The sequence below is a fragment of the Nyctereutes procyonoides genome, unplaced genomic scaffold (assembly GCF_905146905.1).
Source record: "Nyctereutes procyonoides isolate TBG_1078 unplaced genomic scaffold, NYPRO_anot_genome, whole genome shotgun sequence".
NCBI classification, from domain to species: domain Eukaryota; kingdom Metazoa; phylum Chordata; class Mammalia; order Carnivora; family Canidae; genus Nyctereutes; species Nyctereutes procyonoides.
The window spans coordinates 12,655,475-12,675,799 of NW_026575040.1; the positions used below are offsets into that span (position 1 = coordinate 12,655,475).

Below are 20,325 nucleotides of genomic sequence, written 5' to 3' on the forward strand. Positions count from 1 at the left end.
TATCGAATTCAATTTTCCAAAATATTGTTGAGGGTTTTTACATATATATACAACATGAGCGATACTGGTCTGTAGCTTTATTTTTATTTTTGTTTTCTTTTTAATACCTTTGTCTGGTTTTGCTATTAAAGTAATGCTTGGTAATGCTCATAGAATGAATTGGAAAGTGTGCCATCTCTTCTGTTTTCTAGAACAGTTTGTGTAGAATTAGTATCGTTTCTTTCTCTTTGGTAGAATTCTCCAATGAAGACTTCTAGGAGTTTCCTTCATGACTACAAATTCAGTTTCTTTAATAGATATAGGTGATTTCGGGTTAGCTCCAACACGTAAAGAGCTTGGAAGCTGTCACTCCCATCCTTACAAGAAAACGCTAAACAAACTAAAAATCAATAATGTCTTTGTACCTGTTAAAGAACTGATGTCTCAGGATGAGCCATCACCCTGAAATCTGAAGACAAAGGTGAATTCAAAGATTGCTGGAGTCTGAGTATGGAATAGTAGAACAGTGAGAAATTCCTAAGACTAACACACAATCTTAGGAGGCTCACGTTTTTGTAGGTTTTATCTCCAGGAACACTACCAGAATCTCATGGTCGGTCTTCCATGGCTCTGGCAGGGAAAGGGTAAGAGCAATCATTGTAAAATATGTCCAGTATTCTCCATAACAAAGACCTAAAAAGACCTTAAAACAGACTTATCCTTAGGGAAAAGGGCATTTCTCCTACTCTAACCCACTTTGTTTTTCATGTCTTACCTATGGGGACAAAAAAGCTAAGAGACACTTAGTCGAAGGATGCAGGCCCACTAAAAAAAAATGAAAAAAATTTTTTTATAGTGAGCAAGCATCAGAGTGCAGGGACCAGAGAAGGGAATGGGGCACAGAGGGAGAGGGAGAGAGAGAATCCCAAGCAGGCTTCACGCTCAGCACAGAGCCCAACATGGGGCTCGATCTCATGACCCTAAGATCATGACCTGAGCTAAAATCAAGATTTGGACTCCCAAAGTAATGAGCCACCTAGGTATCCCTAAAAAATTAAAATTTAATCTTGAGATTATAGGCCACATTCTTTCTCATCCATCTTACTGCCACACCAAAAGGTTTCCAATATAATAGCAGTGGATTATAGCTGAGAGAGCTGTAAGACGTAGACTTTCTTCAATGAAGAGCATACAGGGAAGCTCAATGTCAAGGGGACAGACAAAAACAAGAACACAAGGAAATTTGAAGCCTCTGCAACAAACCCCAATTACAGTCCAACTCTTGCCCAGATCAACATAAAACACTAGATCCTATTACTCAATATATGATGCCCAGTTTCTAGTAAGTAATTATAAAGCATGTTAACAAGAAAAAACACAGTCTGAAGCGATAGAGTTTCAATTTCTTCTTGAGTGAGCTTTGTTTTTTAAAGGGATTTGTCCATTTCATCTAAGTTTTAAATTTATTGGCATTGTTTATAATATTCCATTTTTATTTAATAAGTATAGGATCTATAATACTATTCAAAATTTATGCATTTTTTCCTTATCTGGCCAGAGCTTTATCAATTTTATTGATTTTTCTTAAAAAAAAACCCAGATTTTTGTTTTACTAAAATTCTCCAATTGTTCTTCTGCTTTTTGATTTTTGCTATTCTCTTCCTTACTTCCTTTCTTCTACTTATTTTAGCTTCAGTTTGCTCTTTTTCTAATTTCTTAAGTAGAAGCTTAGAAGTCATTGATTTTAAACATTTTGTCTTATATAAGCATTTAATGCTAAAAATTTCATTCTATTCCTTCTTCAGGTACTTTGCTTTGGCAACTATCTCCCCATCTCCTGCATCATCAATTTTTCCCTTGCCACTGAATGAGTCCCATCTTCATACAAACATGCTGTTATGATTGATTATTGGGGGGCAGTGTGGAGAAAAAACTCTGTTTCTCCCTCATCTTCCTCGGGTTATCATCCCATTTCCCTACTGTAATTATAATGGTTATCTGTACTTGATATACTGTGTCAATGTCCTTAACACCCAATATCTATAATCCACCTCACTTAGGTATTCATCCCTACATTGAAATTCCATCTCTCCATATGTAATGATTAATTCTTACTCCTCATTTTACTCATTATTCAACAGCATTGACATACCTTCCCCTCTCAGGCCATCACACTCTCCTGATTTTCCTTCTTTCCTCAGTGGACAACTCCATTTCCTCTTTCCAACCTCTCAACTGGAGTGCCCCAGGGTTCAGTCCTCAGTCCTACCTTTTCCTCTGGATCTACATACATTACCCATTGCCCTTCATCTACTGCTATCCATCCATTGCCTTTTATCTACTACTAAAATTTCAAGTATCATGCACTCAACCTATTCTATGTTATTTCATAATTGGTAGTACACATTTTTTAGTTGCTGTAAAGTAATATTTGTGTGTTTTAATCTAGGCAGTTAGGTTATATGTTCCCAGAGGACAAAAATCTGCACCATTTTGTTCTTTTCCATCCTTTTAAAGTATTTAATACAGTGTTTTGTACATGGAAGGCCCTGATTAAACACTACAAACCCCACCTCTGATTTTGCTCAAGCACTGAAAAATGAATGGTTTTACTACTAGGTAGAAGGATTTACAGTGATCTACATGTATACAAGTACTTCCTATTATTGAGTCTTAAAGCCAAGACCTGCTCAGGGATCATCATCTATTACGGTCACCTTAGAATGTGTCAAATCCTTAAAAATTCTTTTACTGAGACTGAATCCATAAGCCAGTTGAGTGGTTCCATCTATTCAGTATTTTCAATGAGGTGAAGATAAAATAGATACTTCTTTCCATTGGAGATTTCTCATGTGTTGAGGCTGGTCACAGGGAAGTCCTTATTCCAGCTAAATACCAAACAAACAACAATTAAACTAGAGCCACAGTTTCAGTGGGGAAGGGCCAAAAAAATTGTATACAAATCTGGGCTATTACCTAAGAAACGCACACCTCTTCCACTGGCTTACAAGTGAGGACTAAAAAGCTCTTGGTCTCTGAGGATATTTCATCTAATAACACAACATAAACCTGGAGGAGCCTCATTTCCAACCAGAGTGAACAAGCATCACATGGTTTGAGTTTCAGGCCATAATGATTTTCTATATAGTCTGCCTGATGTGTGAAAGCCAAGCTCCTCCCCTTAGCTGTACTGTCTCCATACCAAGGGGAGAAAAAAACAAAAGGACTCTATAGGCTGCTCAGGGTTACTGGATAAAAAGCAAACTCTACTCTCCTTGTCAACCAATTGCCATCTTTAGCCAATATTATTTGATGTTTTATAAATTCACTATTTTACAATTACTTAGAACAGAGTTTTCAAGGTGAGTTTCCAAGATCTTTGAAACAATCTTTCACTTGGTTTGATACACCTCAAAGAATACCTCTGCACTAAACTGTTTCTAAACACACAGAAATGAAATAGGCCTTATGAATTTTAAGATAACAAAGATTTTTCTTTAAAAAGTGTCAGAGTTGACCAGTCACAAACAGAATATACAGCCAAGTTTTATAAAAGACAAAAACTGTAACACAGATACTGAAGAATATACTGCTCCAAAGAAGAGGACACAGGAAATGAGTAGTGCCAAACAATATTTTTATTGTTCACAGAAAAATACAGGTCTGGAAAGAGTCTATTGCATTGTGTATTGAATGCAAGGCCTGATATTACAAGTATATACACATAACAGCATAACTGATATAAAATGATACATATTGTATACTTATATAAAATGATACAGCAGCTACCTCTCTAAATGCTAGAATTTAATAGAAGTAACACCTTTTATTAAATCACAACTGTAAACAATGCAATCATAAACAAAAAGCTCTAAGCAATGCACTTTAAAATTGTTTTGTTGTGATATCTACTTTGTCCACCTGGAGTTAGGAACAGTAGGACCCAAGAAAAACTAATGAAAGCTAGCACTTTCAAGGAGCTCTTCTCAGGGTGCAAGCTGCTGCTGGCCAAGACAGGCGGCCACCCTGGCCTCCCTGAGGCCCTCAGGCCCACAATAACTGCCAATCCCTGCCTTGGGGTTAGTCTGAGGTGACTGCAAAGTGGAAGGAGCACAGGTAGTAGGAAGCTTCTGTCACAACTGCTTGTCCTGACCCTACTCTATGGATAAGAACACCCAGTATGTTTTATGTGGATCTGCCACTCTCAGCAAACACTGAAATGTGCTTTAAGAAAAAAAAAATTAACAATGAGAACAAAAGCTATTTTCTATGCAATCTGCAGTTATCATTTCTTCTTTTCAGCCACTTTTTCATTAGATGCTCTAAAGAGGCTGCTACTACAATATTACCAGCCAGGCTGGCCAGGATTGAGGTAACAAAACTTCTCCAGTTACAACTACTAACTTAGACAAATAAAACATAAATATAAACTCATTAGAGAGCAACAAAATCAAACTGTATTAATCACATGGCAAAATAGTCAAGCACTGCAACAATATTCACATTCCAAGTTCAACTTTATAACCACATTTCCTTCCAAACTGAGAAAACTTTGTGGGGAGGAGAACATAAAATATCAACACCACCTCCTCCTCTCCAAATACTGTCAGGGATCAGAAGGCTCATCATTAATAACAAATGCAGGGAGGAAAAAAAAAAAGGCATCTCAATATATACACAGCCACAGAGGAAAACTGTACTCTCCCTCTGGGCGCCCTTGGCATTAGGCAAAGCAGAGTTTTGTAAAAATAGTGCCTAAGCTGACTATGGCAATGCTAACATTTTAAGACAAATCAGGATTACAAAGTTCCTTTATTCACAGCAAATCAAATATTATTAATTTCCTCAGACAAGAGTCTCACCATCAAAGATTTTCCTCTTGCCTGACAAGTTTTTATAAATGAGATTTTACAATAGCCAACTTCTTTACTTAATATTAAACTATTAATGCACAGAGGACATCCTCAGGGTGCAATGAGTAATATTAATATTCTCATATTTTTCAATACTTTACAGATCAAACATTTTATCAGACTACCCATTTAGGAGATTTGTAGGTCAACAGTGATAACCAACTATGTATGTTTCTTATTCTGTTCATCAAAGAATGCCACGTTCCAGTAGGAATAAAGCCCAGTTCAATGAGTATTTCATTCCCTTCAACTCTGCACAGTAAATTTCATTGTTCTGTCTCTATGTCCATGACTCTTCCTATGACTCTTCTAGTCTAAGGAAAATCTTGTATAATGGTGGAAAACTGCAAACTCTAGTGGAAGTATTGGTATTAATTAGTGTTTCAAAGTACACTTTAGGGGAATAACTGTAACTGCTATGGGACTGTTTACAGCCTTGCTGGAAATCCTATTTCTTCTGAATCCCTAGATTGACAAATTCTAGTTATTTAGCCATGAGAGGGGATTTCACTGATAAAGGTCTAGTTCACGTGAGAAGTTCTGGCCCCAGAAATGATGTGTGGCTAGCCCAAAATACTGGCCACATTTTCATTTAAAACATGTCCATTATTCTCCCCCCCCCCACAGTACTGTCAAATTCTTCCATCTGTCATGGAACACTCTCATTGCTTCACCCATTTCTTTTGGATGTTTTACTGTATATGTGGGATCCACTGAGCTTATTACTTTAATGTATAGGGAATTTTCATTGCACACCATCCACTCTCTGAAAGCCATCAAATGGGAACACTTTTTAGTTAAAGGCACAATTCACTGGCATTTCCTCTTTATAAAGGAAATCAAAAGGGTTGCTAGAAGCTGAACAAATACCTTGGGTATTCCTATAAAGGCAAGGTTATGTCTGCTACTAAAACCCAGAGACATTCGCTAGATCCAAAGATTATATGGATTTTATAAAAGCATGAATTTGGCAGTTTAAGACATTTCCAATTTTACACTATATCACTTGGTGGGGAAGTGCTGGTTAGTATCACAGGAGCAAATTTAAAGTGTCAACATCACACTATTGGCTTTTATTAACTTTCACCAGCTCTAGTGAAGCCTGTCCAAGGTACATCACTCAGCAACCAGCAGAATTGCTCAGAGCTAGAAAAATGGGTTTCACCCCAGCCAGCCCAGGTACCAGCACTCAGCTGGTAAACACTGCCTTGGGGGTAGAACTCATAAAAAGCCTTAAGCCCAGAAAAGACAGAAGTTGCACAAAAATTCTTGGTTTATTAATACCTTCCCAGAAATCAGAAAATAATTAGTTTTAAAGAAACTGAATCTATGCTCACAAACAATGTAAGGCCTCAAAAAGCAAAAAGAATGTAAAAACTACAGGAAAAAATACAGCTTGTTAATAAATAGCTTACTTTGGCTAAAGTATCATAGTAAGTCGTGCAATTTACTATTGCGTGTAGGAGCACAACCTACCATGTCCTCATAAAATAGGGTATGAGTAAGGAGCATGAAAACAGTTCTTAGGGATGAGAGCCCTTTAGCCTTTTGTGACCTAACTTTAAAAGACAAAGGCCGAGCAGGATTGGACATTCACAGATCTACCTGCTCAGCACTAGCTGAGTTGAGAGACAGCTAAACATCTGACATTTATTCATTTATGGTGTTCTCAGGAAGTTCCCATTTGGACACCAATGAGTCTCAACCTGGCTGCATATCAGAGTCATCTGGGAAGCTTTTAAAAATTACCAAATGCCCAGAGGCACCTGGGTGGCTCAGTCGGCTGGGCATCTTGATGCTTGGTTTTGGCTCAGGTCATGATCTCAGGGTACTGAGACTGAGCCTCAAATCAGGCTCCAGGCTCAGCACAGTCTGCTTGTCCCTCTTCCTTGGCTCCTCCCCAACTCACATAAATAAGTAAAATCCTAAAAGTTACCAAATGCCCGGGCCAATTAAATGTGGAGGGTGGAACCCAGGGAACATTCTTTCTGCTTCTTCAGGTGACATTCTAATGTGCAGCCAGGACATATACATCCACTAATGTATCCCTTTCAGAGAGCCGTTGCATGAAAGTCATATTTTACCTAGATGGTTTTGTTTTTTTCTAGATTCCACCAGGAAAAGGAATTTTTAGAAAAAGGCACAGTTGTGCTTCCTCTAAAGATGCAGCTTACTGTTTGGCAGGTGCTGGTTCTTGGGGGTTATCTGGAGCGCTGGTTGAAAAGGAGGAAGTCCTTGTCTTGACATAGTAGGCAGAGCTTCAGATTTCGGCAGCTGCCTCCAGCAACAAAGAACGCCCAGATGCCCATGAGTAGCATGATCATATATGTTGACACCAGATTTATTCCATAATGAGGACTTATGAAGGTCTGCAAAAGAAAAATAAATCAGCTTGCATAATGACAGCAGGCTTATTAAACATGTAGAGTCACTAAAGATAAAGGAAAACATAAGACACTTTCTTTTTTTAATATATAAATTTATTTTTTATTGGTGTTCAATTTGCCAACATATAGAATAACACCCAGTGCTCATCCCGTCAAGTGCCCCCCCTCAGTGCCCGTCACTCAGTCACCCCCACCCCCCGCCCACCTCCCCTTCCACCACCCCTAGTTCGTTTCCCAGAGTTAGGAGTCTTTCATGTTCTGCATAAGACACTTTCAACAGCTGGGGTGCTTCACCAAACATATATGATGTATGTCACATACTGAGTACCACAAAGACACACAGAGCTAACTGAGTCAACAGACACTAGCCCATAGATGTGTGCTTTACTATATTCAAATGGCAAACCTAGAGGGTAATTACAAGTCAGAATACCCAATAGGAGATACATGCTATACAACCGTTTAAAATAATTTGTGTTAATCAGCTCTTACAACGTGCCAAAAAGTAAGACAAGTCCAAGTTACATTAGGATGAATCCTTAGTATTCAAGGAACACGAGGGAACAGCATCTCTTTTTCAGTGGAACAATTGTTGAGGGTTTGAAAAGTTCACTTAAAAAATACTGATGAAATGCCAAGAGGTATGGTGTTACACAACACTGAACACTTCATTATGATCTCTCCTAATGAAGCTTATATGCTAGTAAGAGAGACAAGTAATGAATGAAGAAACAAATAAAGGAATCAAATAATTACATATTATGATGAATGCTAGGTAGAATAATCGTAATTGTGATGATGCTAGCTAAGTAAGAACAAGGTGGTCTATTTAGATTGCTCAGGGGAAGTCCTGAGGAAGTGGCATTGAAAATGACACATATAGTTGGAGGAGAAAACGAGTTTTGTGCAGACTGAGGGAGGGAACCATAGGACAGCAGAGAACTTGGTGCAGCTGAGAACCTGAGAAGAGTGATATTAATATGTGTGTAGGGATGGGGGGGGTGCATGAGATAAGGTCAGAGAGGAAGGTAGGAAACAGTTAATGCAGCAAGTTGATACGGAGAATGGACCTCATCCCCAGTGTAATGGAAGGCCACAGAAGGGGTCAAGGTAAGGGAGCTGAATAACTTGATTTCTATATTTAAAACTGCACAGAACGGATGAAAGGAGGCAATGATGAAAGCAAGGAGACCTGTTACAAGCACTGGCTGAGGAGTACAGGATGGTGACTGAGACCAGGGTGGCAGCAGTAGAGATGAGTGAGTGGGGAATATGAATGGAGAGGACTTGCTGATGGATGGAATATGAGGGAAAATGGGAGGCTAAAATGACTTCCATGTTTCTGGTTTTGGTAAATGGTGGTGCTTTTTATTTAGCTAGATGACAAAGACTTGGAGAAAGATTACGCTCAGAGTGATGGGTGAGAATCAAGTTCAATGAAGACAAGCTAAGTAAGAGTAGCGTGCCTGTGAGATTTCAAAGGACAGATGTCCTTTGGCATTAGGTATATGGCTATGGGGCTCAGAACAAAGGCTTGGACTAGAAAAAGGAATACAGAAGCACCGTTATAGACAGTATTTAAAGCCATGGCTCTGAATGCAGTTACCCAGGGAGCTATTGTAGAGCGAAGGTAAAGGAGAAGCCAAGACTAAGCCCCTAAATTTTTTGTGCTGTTTAGTATCACAGAAGCAAATTAAAAGTGTCAACACCATTCTATCAGCTTGACTCTTATTGAAAAAGAGTCAGTAAAGGGGTCTGAGAAGAGCAAACAGTGAAGTAAGAGGAAAATCAGGACAGTGTGACGTTGAAGTCAAAAGATGAAAATGTTTCACAGAGAGTGGTAGTCAATTCTTTTAAAAGTGCTGAGATGAAAACAAAAACACCAATGTCCATTCGATTTGGAGAAATGGTCTTTTTTTTTTTTTTTTTAATCTTGACAAGTGCAACTTTAGAAGGGTAGCTGAGTAGAAACCAGATTGGAACTACAACTATGAGAGGTGAATAAGTGCAAACAAAATTAGTGGAGATAACTGAAAAATTCTGCCATGATGAGGAACAGGAAAAAAAAAAGGAGTGATGGCTAGAAGGGGAAAAAGGCAAGAGTGGAAAGTTTTATTTAAGATATGTCTATATGCTGACAAAGAGAGGGAAAAGCTGGTGATGTGGGATGAAGGGCACAATCAGAGGAGTGAAGTCCTCATTGGAGAGAACTGGATCTAGAGCCCAGGTGGAGGGATTGGCCTTTGAGAGAAGGAGGGATACATCCTTTACCTAGAGTAAGGTGGGGAGATGGGTTCCCAACTAGCCCAGTCCTTATACTTAACAAAGAGGAGGATTCAATTGGGGCAACCTATCCACCATTCACCTCCATGGCTCCTCACTGTCCTTACTCTCATCCTATCTGCACATGCCCCTGGTTAAGACACCAATCCTGACTATTAGCTCTGGCCAGGAAAATGGGCTGATTCTGTAGTACAGTGGCACCTTCTGCAGAAAAATGCTTTTCTCAAGAGGCATCTGTGGGCATGGGAGGTATTGAGCATATTCTGGATTCTCCAGAAATCCACTGAATTTTAATATACTTCACAGAGTGCTAAGCTCTTTAAATTTTCTTCTCCTTTAAACAATTACAGAATCAATATGTGATTGTTGTAGAAAATTAAAATGTACAAATGAGTAAAATAAGCATTTTAACATCTGAAATTCAGATAAATTAATATTTATTGAACAGAAAATAAAAACTGCAAGTGATAAAGCAAAATTGATTAAACTACATTTAAATGAAGAACTTTTGCTCATATAAAAGACAACACAAAGAGGATGTCAAGATAAACCACAATATAGGAGAAACTATTTACTATATGTACATCTAACAAAGGCTTTTTTTTTTTAGAGAATACAGAAAGAATTCCTAAAAATAAAAAAGACAACCCAATAGGATTATAGGAAAAAGGTTTAAACAGGCACTTCACAAAAGAATTATCCAAATGGCCAATAAATATATGAAGATATGCTTAATCTCGTTAATCATTAGGGAAATGCAAACAAAAACCATAATGTGATACTACAATATACTTAGTGGGATGAGTAACAAGAGTGTGACATACTACCTGTTGGTGAAGAAATGGAGGAACTGCCACTCACAAATTAATGATGGGGATGTAAGCTGATACAACTACTCTAAAAACTGAGTAGTATACATAGTTGACATTTGTACACCACATGACCAGCAATTCCACTCCTAGGCATATATCCAAAAGAAATGTGTACATATTTCAAAAGAGGCATATACTAGAATGCTCAAAGCATTACTGTTCACAACAGAAGCTGGAGATACCATTTCTGCTGGATAATGGATAGATAAAACAAGGTATAGTCATAAAGTAGAATATTACACTGCAAAAAATGAACTAATAACTATACATACAAATGAATCTCACAAATATGCTGTTGAGTGAAACTGGAGTCAGACAAAAGAGCAAATACTATGTGGTTCTGTTTACATAAAATACCAAAAGGCAGGCAAGCTACAGTGTTAGAAGTCAGGACTAAGGTAGAAGGCTCATGGAAACTGATAATGTTTTAGTTTACATTTGGGTTCAAGTTACATAGGTTATATTCATCAGGATGTACACTTCTGATCAGTATGCTTTTCTGTATGTGTATTTTAATATGACAATCACTTAAACATTTCTGAAATCTACTATTCAGAGATAACTACTGTTAACATTTTGGCATATAATCTTTCAAATTTCCGGGTTCTTTTAAATTTATTTTCCTGGGTTCTTTTTTTTTTTTTTTATAAATTAATTTTTATTGGTGTTCAATTTACCAACATACAGAATAACACCCAGTGCTCATCCCGTCAAGTGTCCCCCTCCGTGCCCGTCACCCATTCACCCCCACCCCCCGCCCTCCTCCCCTTCCACCACCCCTAGTTCATTTCTCCTGGGTTCTTTTTAATCATTAAAGAGAATATCAACTATTCAATAATTAACATTTATTGGATTGAGGATACAAAGATTGATAAAATATAGTCCCATCTTGATGACCAAACTCTAGATAGATATAAGAACTATATTAAATAAAACAATGCTGGGATCCCTGGGTGGCGCAGCGGTTTGGCGCCTGCCTTTGGCCCAGGGCGCGATCCTGGAGACCCGGGATCGAATCCCACATCGGGCTTCCGGTGCATGGAGCCTGCTTCTCCCTCTGCCTGTGTCTCTGCCTCTCTCTCTCTCTGTGACTATCATAAATAAATAAAAAATTAAAAAAAAAAGAAAATCCTTTAAAAAAATAAATAAAACAATGCTTTCTGAGGATAAGTGTTATAACAGCTATGAATTAAGAGCTAGCCATTGTGCTGAGTCTGGAATATACACCTTTTCCAGGGATGTTTCACACTGAATCAGTACTTTTCCAAATTGACTTAGGTTAGAGAGAATGGAGTCACTGCAAATAAAACAGCATGGACAGGCATGCCTGTTGAGTAGCCATAATGGATCAATTTAGATGGAGTACATGATGTAAACTGTGGGAAGCAGCAAGAAGGTAAATTTTACACCCAGTAAGGTTGATAAAAGGCTTAGGTCAAAGAAGTCTGGGTATCTGCTACAGCTGATCATTTTCTCAAATACTTGGCTTCCAGAATACCTGTCTCTTGGTTTTTCTCCAATCTCAGTAGTGGCTCCTTCTCAATCTCCTTTGCTGTCTCCTCTTTCCCCAGCCTCAATGTGGGAGTATGCCAGGGCTCAGTCCCTGGGCCTCTTCTCTTGTCTGTTTAAACTTATTCCTTGTAATCACCATTTTCTGGCCTGGATTTCTCTCCCAAACTCCAGACTTCTTCATCCAACTGCCTAACAGACATTTTCACTTGGACATCCAACAGGTACCACTATTTACATTTATAATGTGCCCAGATAAACTCTTGATCTCCCTCACCAGCTTCCCTATCCCAGCTGATGGCAACTCCATCCTTCTAATTGTCCAGGCCAAAATCCTGGAAACATCCTTTGGCTCTTCTTCTTTCTCTCCAATGCCTTAGCCTGTCAGGAAATACTGTTTGCTCTACTTTCAAAAATATGTTCTCAATCTCATTTCTCATTTTATCCATTGCTATTTCATCCAAATTATCACCATCCTCCTCTTGATGACTATAATCTCTTTCCCTGACACAGATTACCCTTAAAACAGCAAAGTGATCCTTTTAAAATGTTAGATCATGTCCCTCTCTTTAACACCCTACAATGACTCCCCTTTCACCGAGAGTAAATGTCAAAGTTCTGCATTATCCAGATGTGGTTCTCACTTCCAACCTCTACTTCCCTCCCACCTTCAACTCTGTAACAGTTTCTCCTACTAACTTTCCCCCTAGCTCATTCTGTTTTGGCCACCCTCACTTCCAAAAAAATGCCAAACAAGTTCTTTGATCTTAGGACTTTGCCACTGGCTGTGCAGTCCAGGATGCTCTTTGTCCAGACAGCCACATGATCAATCTAATTCACTTCTTTGCTCAAGTATCACCTTCACAATGAAGCCTACACTGACCACCTAATTCAAAAATTTGACATCTCCTGCCTCCCTATATTCTGGATTCCTTTTACCCTGCTTTACTATCCACAGCACCTATCACTATAAAATTTATTATTTATTATATCTACTGTTTAATACTGAACTGTAAAAACAGATCTTTATTTTGTTCACTAAACTGTTTTGTTTACCTAGAGCAGTGTCTGGAACACAGAAGGCACTTAGTAAATATTTGAATAAATTAATAACCAATTGGATCCATAAAAAGGACATTTGCTTTTTCATGTAATTTCCTTTCTGATTATAAAAGTGTACATTGTAGGGACACCTGGGTGGCTTAGCAGTTGAGCATCTGCCTTTGGCTCAGGGCGTGATTCCAGAGTCCTGGGATCCAGTCCCACATCAGGCTCCCTGCATGGAACATGCTTCTCCCTCTGCCTGTGTCTCTGCCTCTGTCTCTCATGAATAAATAAATAAAATCTTAAAAAAAAAATAAAAGTGTGCATTGCAGAAAATCTGGAACATGCCAAAAACTATGAAGAAAAAAAGAAGCCACTCAGAATAAATGCTGTTAATATTTTAATGTAGTCTCTTTCCAGTCTTTTTTCCATGAAGATTTGGCTTCACATAGTTGCCATCATATTAAAGGTAACTTTAGTATCCTGCACCACTGAAAGGTTTAAGGTAGGGGAAACAATAAGATTGTATTTTTATCTATCTATCTATCTATCTATCTATCTATCTATCTATCTATCTATCTTTTAAGTAATCTCTATGCCCAGCCTGAGACTCAAACTCATGATCTTGAGATCAAGAGCCACATGGTCTACCAACTAAGCCAGCCAGGCACCCTTGTAAAACTGCATTTTAGATGGATCAAAGGTCAAGGAATCCAGTATGAGAACTTGATATAAATTTTAAATGACGGGGATCCCTGGGTGGCGCAGCGGTTTAGCGCCTGCCTTTGGCCCAGGGCGCGATCCTGGAGACCCGGGATCGAATCCCACGTCGGGCTCCCGGTGCATGGAGCCTGCTTCTCCCTCTGCCTGTGTCTCTGCCTCTCTCTCTCTCTCTCTCTCTCTCTCTCTGTGTGTGACTATCATAAATAAATAACAAAATTAAAAAAAAATAAATTTTAAATGATGGAGAAGAGAGAAGCGTGAGGAACCTTTTCAATACTTTGAAGTGAAAAATTACAAGGGTCTGGACAAGGTAGTGGTGGGGATAATTCCAATGTAAATATATGACAAATTAAAATGAAAGTCAGACCCAAAGCATTAAATAGTTCTTTAAAAATATATCTAGTCAAATTTTATTTTTAAATTTTATTTATTTTGAAAACTGGCATACTTATCATTTCAGTGTGGAAAGAGTAAACTGGGCACTCTTGTTATTGATCAGAATGAGCAAAAATGATACAACTTTTGTGGAGAGTATTAAAAATATTTATACTATTTAACTTCATATTTTCATTCCTTGGAATCTAAATATCATATTGAAAAACTTTCATGTACAAAGATGTTCAAGACAGCATTGTAAGAAGCAAAAGTAGAAAAAGATGTGATCAATCAGTTAAGCAAACGGTAATATAATTTTTATGTAATAAGATTATTAAAATTTATATATTAAAAGGATTTGTAATATCATGGAAATTGTTTAAAATATAGTACATAACATAAAAATAATACAAAACTACTTCAGATTTAACTCTACCCCGAAAAGAAAGATGGAGAAAAATCTTTAATGAAATCAACCAACAAATAGTTATTTTCTATAAGAAGACTTAGATGATTTATTTATCTACCATTCACTCAATAACTTTTCTAAATTTCTTCATTTTACTATGAGCATGTATTTCATTTATAGTGGAATTTACCATTTTAGATATGGGGACCTGAGTTCCAAAAAACAATGTGAGCATGGTGGCAATACTCACCAGGGCAGACACCAGCAGATGGGTCAAAAGAACTATAAGAAGGGCAGACCACTTTTTCTTCTCACAGCCATCAAAAAATATAATGCCCCAGAACACATGCAGCAATATGATAACCAGCGTCATGAAAGCTGAAAGACAGTCATCCATTAGCGTCCAGTCATACAGACAACAGATGCCAAAACCTACTGACCACCTGCTCATGACACAAGCTCTTGGGATACACCACACCACTGAGAGTAAACACCACCTGTCAGAACTAGGACATACATTTGCTCAACTGGTACCTTGGGAAGCAATATTTCTTAACAAGGGGTCAGCTCTGCAGCACCTTCTCATCTAAATGTGAACTTGTTAAATCTAAAGTCAGTTTGGACCTGGCTTTCAAAAAGTTTGAGGAAGGAAATACAACTAGTGTGGTATCTAATCAGATCTTTCCAAATTAGCCTTCTGCACTTTCCTCAATTAAATGGACTACCTTCAATTTAAACCAGTCTGCTCACTAAAGTGGAATTTCTCCTGTATTCTCTCCTTTTCTTAAAAAAAAATGCCAATGGAAGAATAAAAATATTAAGAATTGCAATAATTCTCTCAGATTCTTCTTAAGCAACTGAAACTGAATTTGATCAGCACACTCAGGTTTTTCTGTGGAATAGTGTGTGTGTGTGTGTGTGTGTGTGTGTGTGTCTGTCTGTCTCCTGTGCCCTGGAAACATTTAAAAAGGGCAAGTTCCACATATTCTGAAAGTTTTAAGGTGAAAAAAAAGGCAAATCACTTTTCCTTTTCAGCCACAAAATAAAATACAATTAACACCCACCAATCTGACAAAAATTCAAGTCTGATAATTCTCTTTCACATTGCAGATAGAAAATTCAGCATTACCTAGCAAGTTGAAAATATGTATTTCACTCCAACAATTCCACAGCTAGATCTATATTTTGAAGCAGTTAGTTCCTGGATTAATAGATCACTAGTACCTGAGAACTTGTTAGGAATGCAAATTCTTGGGACCCTCCCTAGACCTCTTGAATCAGAAAATGAGCCTAGCAACCTGTGTTTAAATAGCCCTGCAGGATGGGCAGCCCTGATGGCTCAGTGGTTTAGCGCCGCCTGGAGCCCAGGGTGTGATCCTGGAGACCCAGGATGGAGTCCCCACGTCACGCTCCCTGCATGGAGCCTGCTTCTCCCTCTGCCTGTGTCTCTGCCTCTCTCTCTCTCTCTCTCTCTCTCTCTCCTCTCTGTGTATTCTCATGAATAAATAAATAAAATCTAAAAAATATATAGCCCTGCAGGGGATTCTGATGTATGGTCAAATTTGAGAACCACTGCTGAAACAAATAATTTCCATCATTACCAGAATGGCTAACTTGTGGTGTATTCATACAATGGTACACTGTATGAACTTTAATATAAATGATCTCAAGAATATAATGCTGAGTAGGTAAGAAAGCATACTGTGGGAAAATCCCTATTTATACAAAATCCAAAAAATCTGAAAACAATATTAAAAGGACATAACTACTGTGGTTGGAGCAAAGCAAGTTTTTCTATCTAGTGACAGCGTGCCATCATTTCAGTAAATGATGGTAAATACCTTAAATAGAGGAGGAATTTTAAAATATATATTTGGGATGACAGTAGACTAAAACTCAAATGACGTAAGGTACTTTCCTGCTAAAAAAAAACATCTTTGAAGGACTGATATTGTATCCAAAGTCTAAATATCTGATTACCACACAAGGCCCTCTACATCCTAGACCCATATTATCATCCTTTACTAATCTTCAAATATAGCCTATACAGCAGAAAACCAGAACTCCTATATCCTATGTCTGTTTTTACTTTTTTAACTGATTGTCCCTTTTTCCTGAATACACAGCACTTCCCTGCCGTTTCACCACATCCAAATCTTACTTTAATATCTAGCTTAATGCCATCTCCTTGGTGAATTCTGACACCTACTCTTCATTTTTTAAAAACACTCAGCACACATTTACTGAGCACCTGGATAGACTGGCCTGAAGACTCTGTACAGGAGCTCAGGAGTCACACAGTCCCGAGATGGAATGCCAGCTCCACGGTGTGTCTGTGGTCAAACTATTTAACCTCCTTTGCCTTCTGTTTCCTTTATTTCTAAAATAGGGACAATAATATCTCATAGGGCTGTTGCAGTGAAGAACAGTGTTTTGTAAGCCACAGCTTTTCAATAAATGATACTATTATGTGCTATAGTCTCCTGATTCAAAGATGACTACAGCAAGGCCTTCAGTGACTTATACGGTCAGGCAGGAAAGCAAGGCAAAGCAGCAAGCAATATCACATTTATCCCAGCTTCCTGGGTAGTATGCTTTTTAAAATGCACTCTTCTTCACTCTTACAGATTATTTCTTCCTCTGACCTGTATTACCTTTTACATTTATTTTCTTCCTCCCCTCTTTCCTTAATCCATACAACAAGTACTTATTCGATGTCCTTCATGGGCAGGTACTGTTCCTGGCACTGGGGCTACCACAGTGGATAAAATACAATCTCAAGGAACTTCGCCTCATCCTTTCAGTTTACTGTTTTATTAACAGCATCCAAAAGGGATCTCTCAGACATTCGTTAAAACACTCTATGTGCGGGATCCCTGGGTGGCGCAGCGGTTTGGCGCCTGCCTTTGGCCCAGGGTGCGATTCTGGAGACCCGGGATCGAATCCTATGTCAGGCTCCAGGTGCATGGAGCCTGCTTCTCCCTCTGCCTATATCTCTGCCCCCCTCTCTCTCTCTCTCTCTCTCTCTCTGCCTATCATAAATAAATAAAATTAAAAAAATAAAAATAAAAAAACCACTCTACGTGCTTACTTGACTGCTTATTTATTCAGCTGGCATTAGTTTCTGGCTGCCTTCCATGTCATCATAAGCCTTTATTATTACAATGTGCTATTTAGGATACTGGAATTCATTGTTTATTCCGTCTGCAACTGGTCAGAGGTCCAAGAGAAACTGAGACCAGAATATCTATTGGGCCACATACAGGTAGCTAGAGATACATGCATACTATTTTGATACTTTTCTCTAGTAAATAGAATTAATTTCCACTAGAAATGAAGATTCGCTAATAGTACCTCTAGGATACTATCTTTTAATGACTAAAACTTTCTCATTTCGTGTTCCTAACTATAAAATTCTAAAAGTCCTTCAGTAAATCTAACTCTGAAATTTGCTTTGTTCTAATATTTATAAAAGTAGAAAAATCTCTCTGAACTAATAAAAATATCATGATTCATTTATAATCCAGATTTTTAAAGGAGCTTCCATAATTTTTAGTGATTTGGAACACTTATCAGAAATCTGAACAATTCAGATTGAGGACCTGGGTGGCTCAAACGTTTGACTCTTGATTTCAGCTCAGGTCATGATCTCAGGGTCATGGGATCAAGCCCCAAAACAGGCTTATGGAGCCTGCTCATGATTCTCTCTCTCTCCTTCTGCCCCCAGCCCCCATGTGTGCGCGCTTCTCTCTCTCTCTCCCTCCGGACAGGAAAGGGAAAAATAATTCTAACAAGTATTGTATATATGTTTATGAATTTGCAGCTGCCAGTTTGATAACTGATGTCCAACAATCTTTTAAGTCAAATTCTCTTGGTAAAGAACATTTTGTTTCAACCTATTTCTAAGCAAAATGTTTCAGAGTTATCTTTAAGAGGTTACATTTAGAGGCACCTGGGTGGCTCAGTCAGTTGAGCAAGCATCCAACTCTTGATTTTTGGCTCAGTTCATGATCCCCGAGTCCTGGGATGGAGCCCCACATTGGGCTCCACACTCAGCAGGGAGTCTGCAGTTGGGATTCTCTCTTTCTCTCTCTCTCCTGCCCCTCTTGCTATGCTCTCTCCCTCAAATCAATAAAAAAGTCTTAAAAAAAAAAAAAGAAGAGGCAATATTTACTATTTGGTTCTTTTCTCCTTCTTGAATATACTCCAAATGTTCTAGTACACAGATTCATAAACATCCTCAATTTCACACTCGTCCCTCTCTCCTTTATTCCTGATATTTACTTTTCTGTCAATGGCCTAAAATAGCAACTGATTCTAACACTGGATCCTACCAGTACAGAAACTGCTAACATCTGGCTTTTTCTGACAACTTCAAAGAATCTCTAACTATACCAGAGAGCGCCAGTGACTGCTGCCGGGTGGTAGTAGCGACAGGCAGAGGAGGACTTTGCAAAGCCAAGGGTTAGCCTCAACTGCCTAGAGACAGATGTGATTACTAATGAGCTTCTCGCCTTTTTCCAAGTAAGAAGATAGTCTGGGGTATCAAGGTTCTGTGAAGTAAGGGACTCTTCTCCGTCCCTCTTTGCTGCAGAAATTCTCTGGATTCTTAAGAGATCTCCAATGACCTAGTTCAAGTAGAAGTCAAGCAACAGAACTAAATATTTTTGAAAATTCCTTTCCTATAATAGGGATTTAACTTAAAAATCTTGCTTTAGGGATGCCTGGGTGGCTCAGTGGTTGAGCCTTGTGCCTTTGGTTCAGGTTGTGATGCTGAGGTCCTGGGATCAAGTCCTGTATCAGGCTCCCTATAGGGAGCCTGCTTCTCCCTCTGCCTATGTCTCTGCCTCTGTGTGTCTCTCATGAATAAATTAATAATTTTTTTTTTTAAAGAGACAGGCAGAGGGAGAAGCAGGTTCCATGCAGGGAGCCCGGGATCAATGCCCTAAACCAAAGGCAGATGCTCAACTACTGAGCCACCCAGGCATAAATAAAATCTTAAAAAAAAAAAATCTTGCCTTAAAAAACATGACAATTCTGTGACCTAGTTATTATAATACAGAAGTATATATATTCCTAATCAAATAACATTCTCCAAGATTTAAAAGAGGCATTTTGAAAACCATCTCATATACATACATACACGTACATAGCAATAAGAAAGATGTAGTACTGTCCTTTAATACCAGCCAGATCATAAAGGAGGTGTTCTGAAAGTAATCTGAATGACTACTGGTGTTTAAATAGCATTTATCACTTCATATTTATGGAAATGCTTCTAAAGTATGTTCAAGAGCCAGTATCCAAGATATGTAAATAATTTATCAAACTCAACACCCAAAAACAATCCAGTCAAGACATGGGCAGAAGACATAAACAGACATTTCTCCAAAGACAACCCACACATGGTCAACAAGCACATGAAAAAATGTTCCACATCACTCGTCATAGGGGAAATACAAATCAAAACCACAATGAGATACCATTTTACACTGGTGAGAATGGCTATTAACAAGACAGAAAATAACAAATATTGGCAAGGATGTGGAGAAAGGGGAACCTCTTACACTGTTGGTAGGAATGCAAACTGGTGCAGCCACTCTGGAAAACAGTGAGGAGGTTCCTCAAGAAGTTAAAAATAGAGCTACCCTATGACTCAGCAATTGAACTACTGGGTATCTGTCCCAAAGATATAGATGTAGTGAAATGATGGGACACCTGTACCCCAATGTTATAGCAGCAATGTCCATGATACCCAAACTGTAGAAAGAGTGGAGATGTCCTTTGACAAATGAATGGATAAAGAAAAAATACACAATGGAATATTACTC

At 38.4% G+C, this 20,325-nt stretch overlaps 1 protein-coding gene across 2 annotated transcripts in view; it reads right to left on the bottom strand.

The window, feature by feature from the left end:
• Positions 1–1,539: 1,539 nt before the first annotated feature.
• The window catches only part of APH1B (aph-1 homolog B, gamma-secretase subunit), a 35,517-nt gene continuing 16,731 nt past the window's right edge, over positions 1,540–20,325 (bottom strand). Inside the window, exons 5-7 of one of the 2 annotated variants that reach the window (XM_055319943.1) lie at positions 14,745–14,872; positions 7,067–7,261; positions 1,540–2,867 (exon numbers count right to left, since the gene is read on the bottom strand). In XM_055319943.1, coding sequence (XP_055175918.1) covers positions 7,094–7,261; positions 14,745–14,872 — 296 coding nt within the window. In that variant the 3' untranslated portion in view covers positions 1,540–2,867; positions 7,067–7,093. Of the gene's footprint in view, positions 2,868–3,595; positions 7,262–14,744; positions 14,873–20,325 lie in introns of those variants that run through there. The other variant, XM_055319942.1, reaches the window with a different exon arrangement.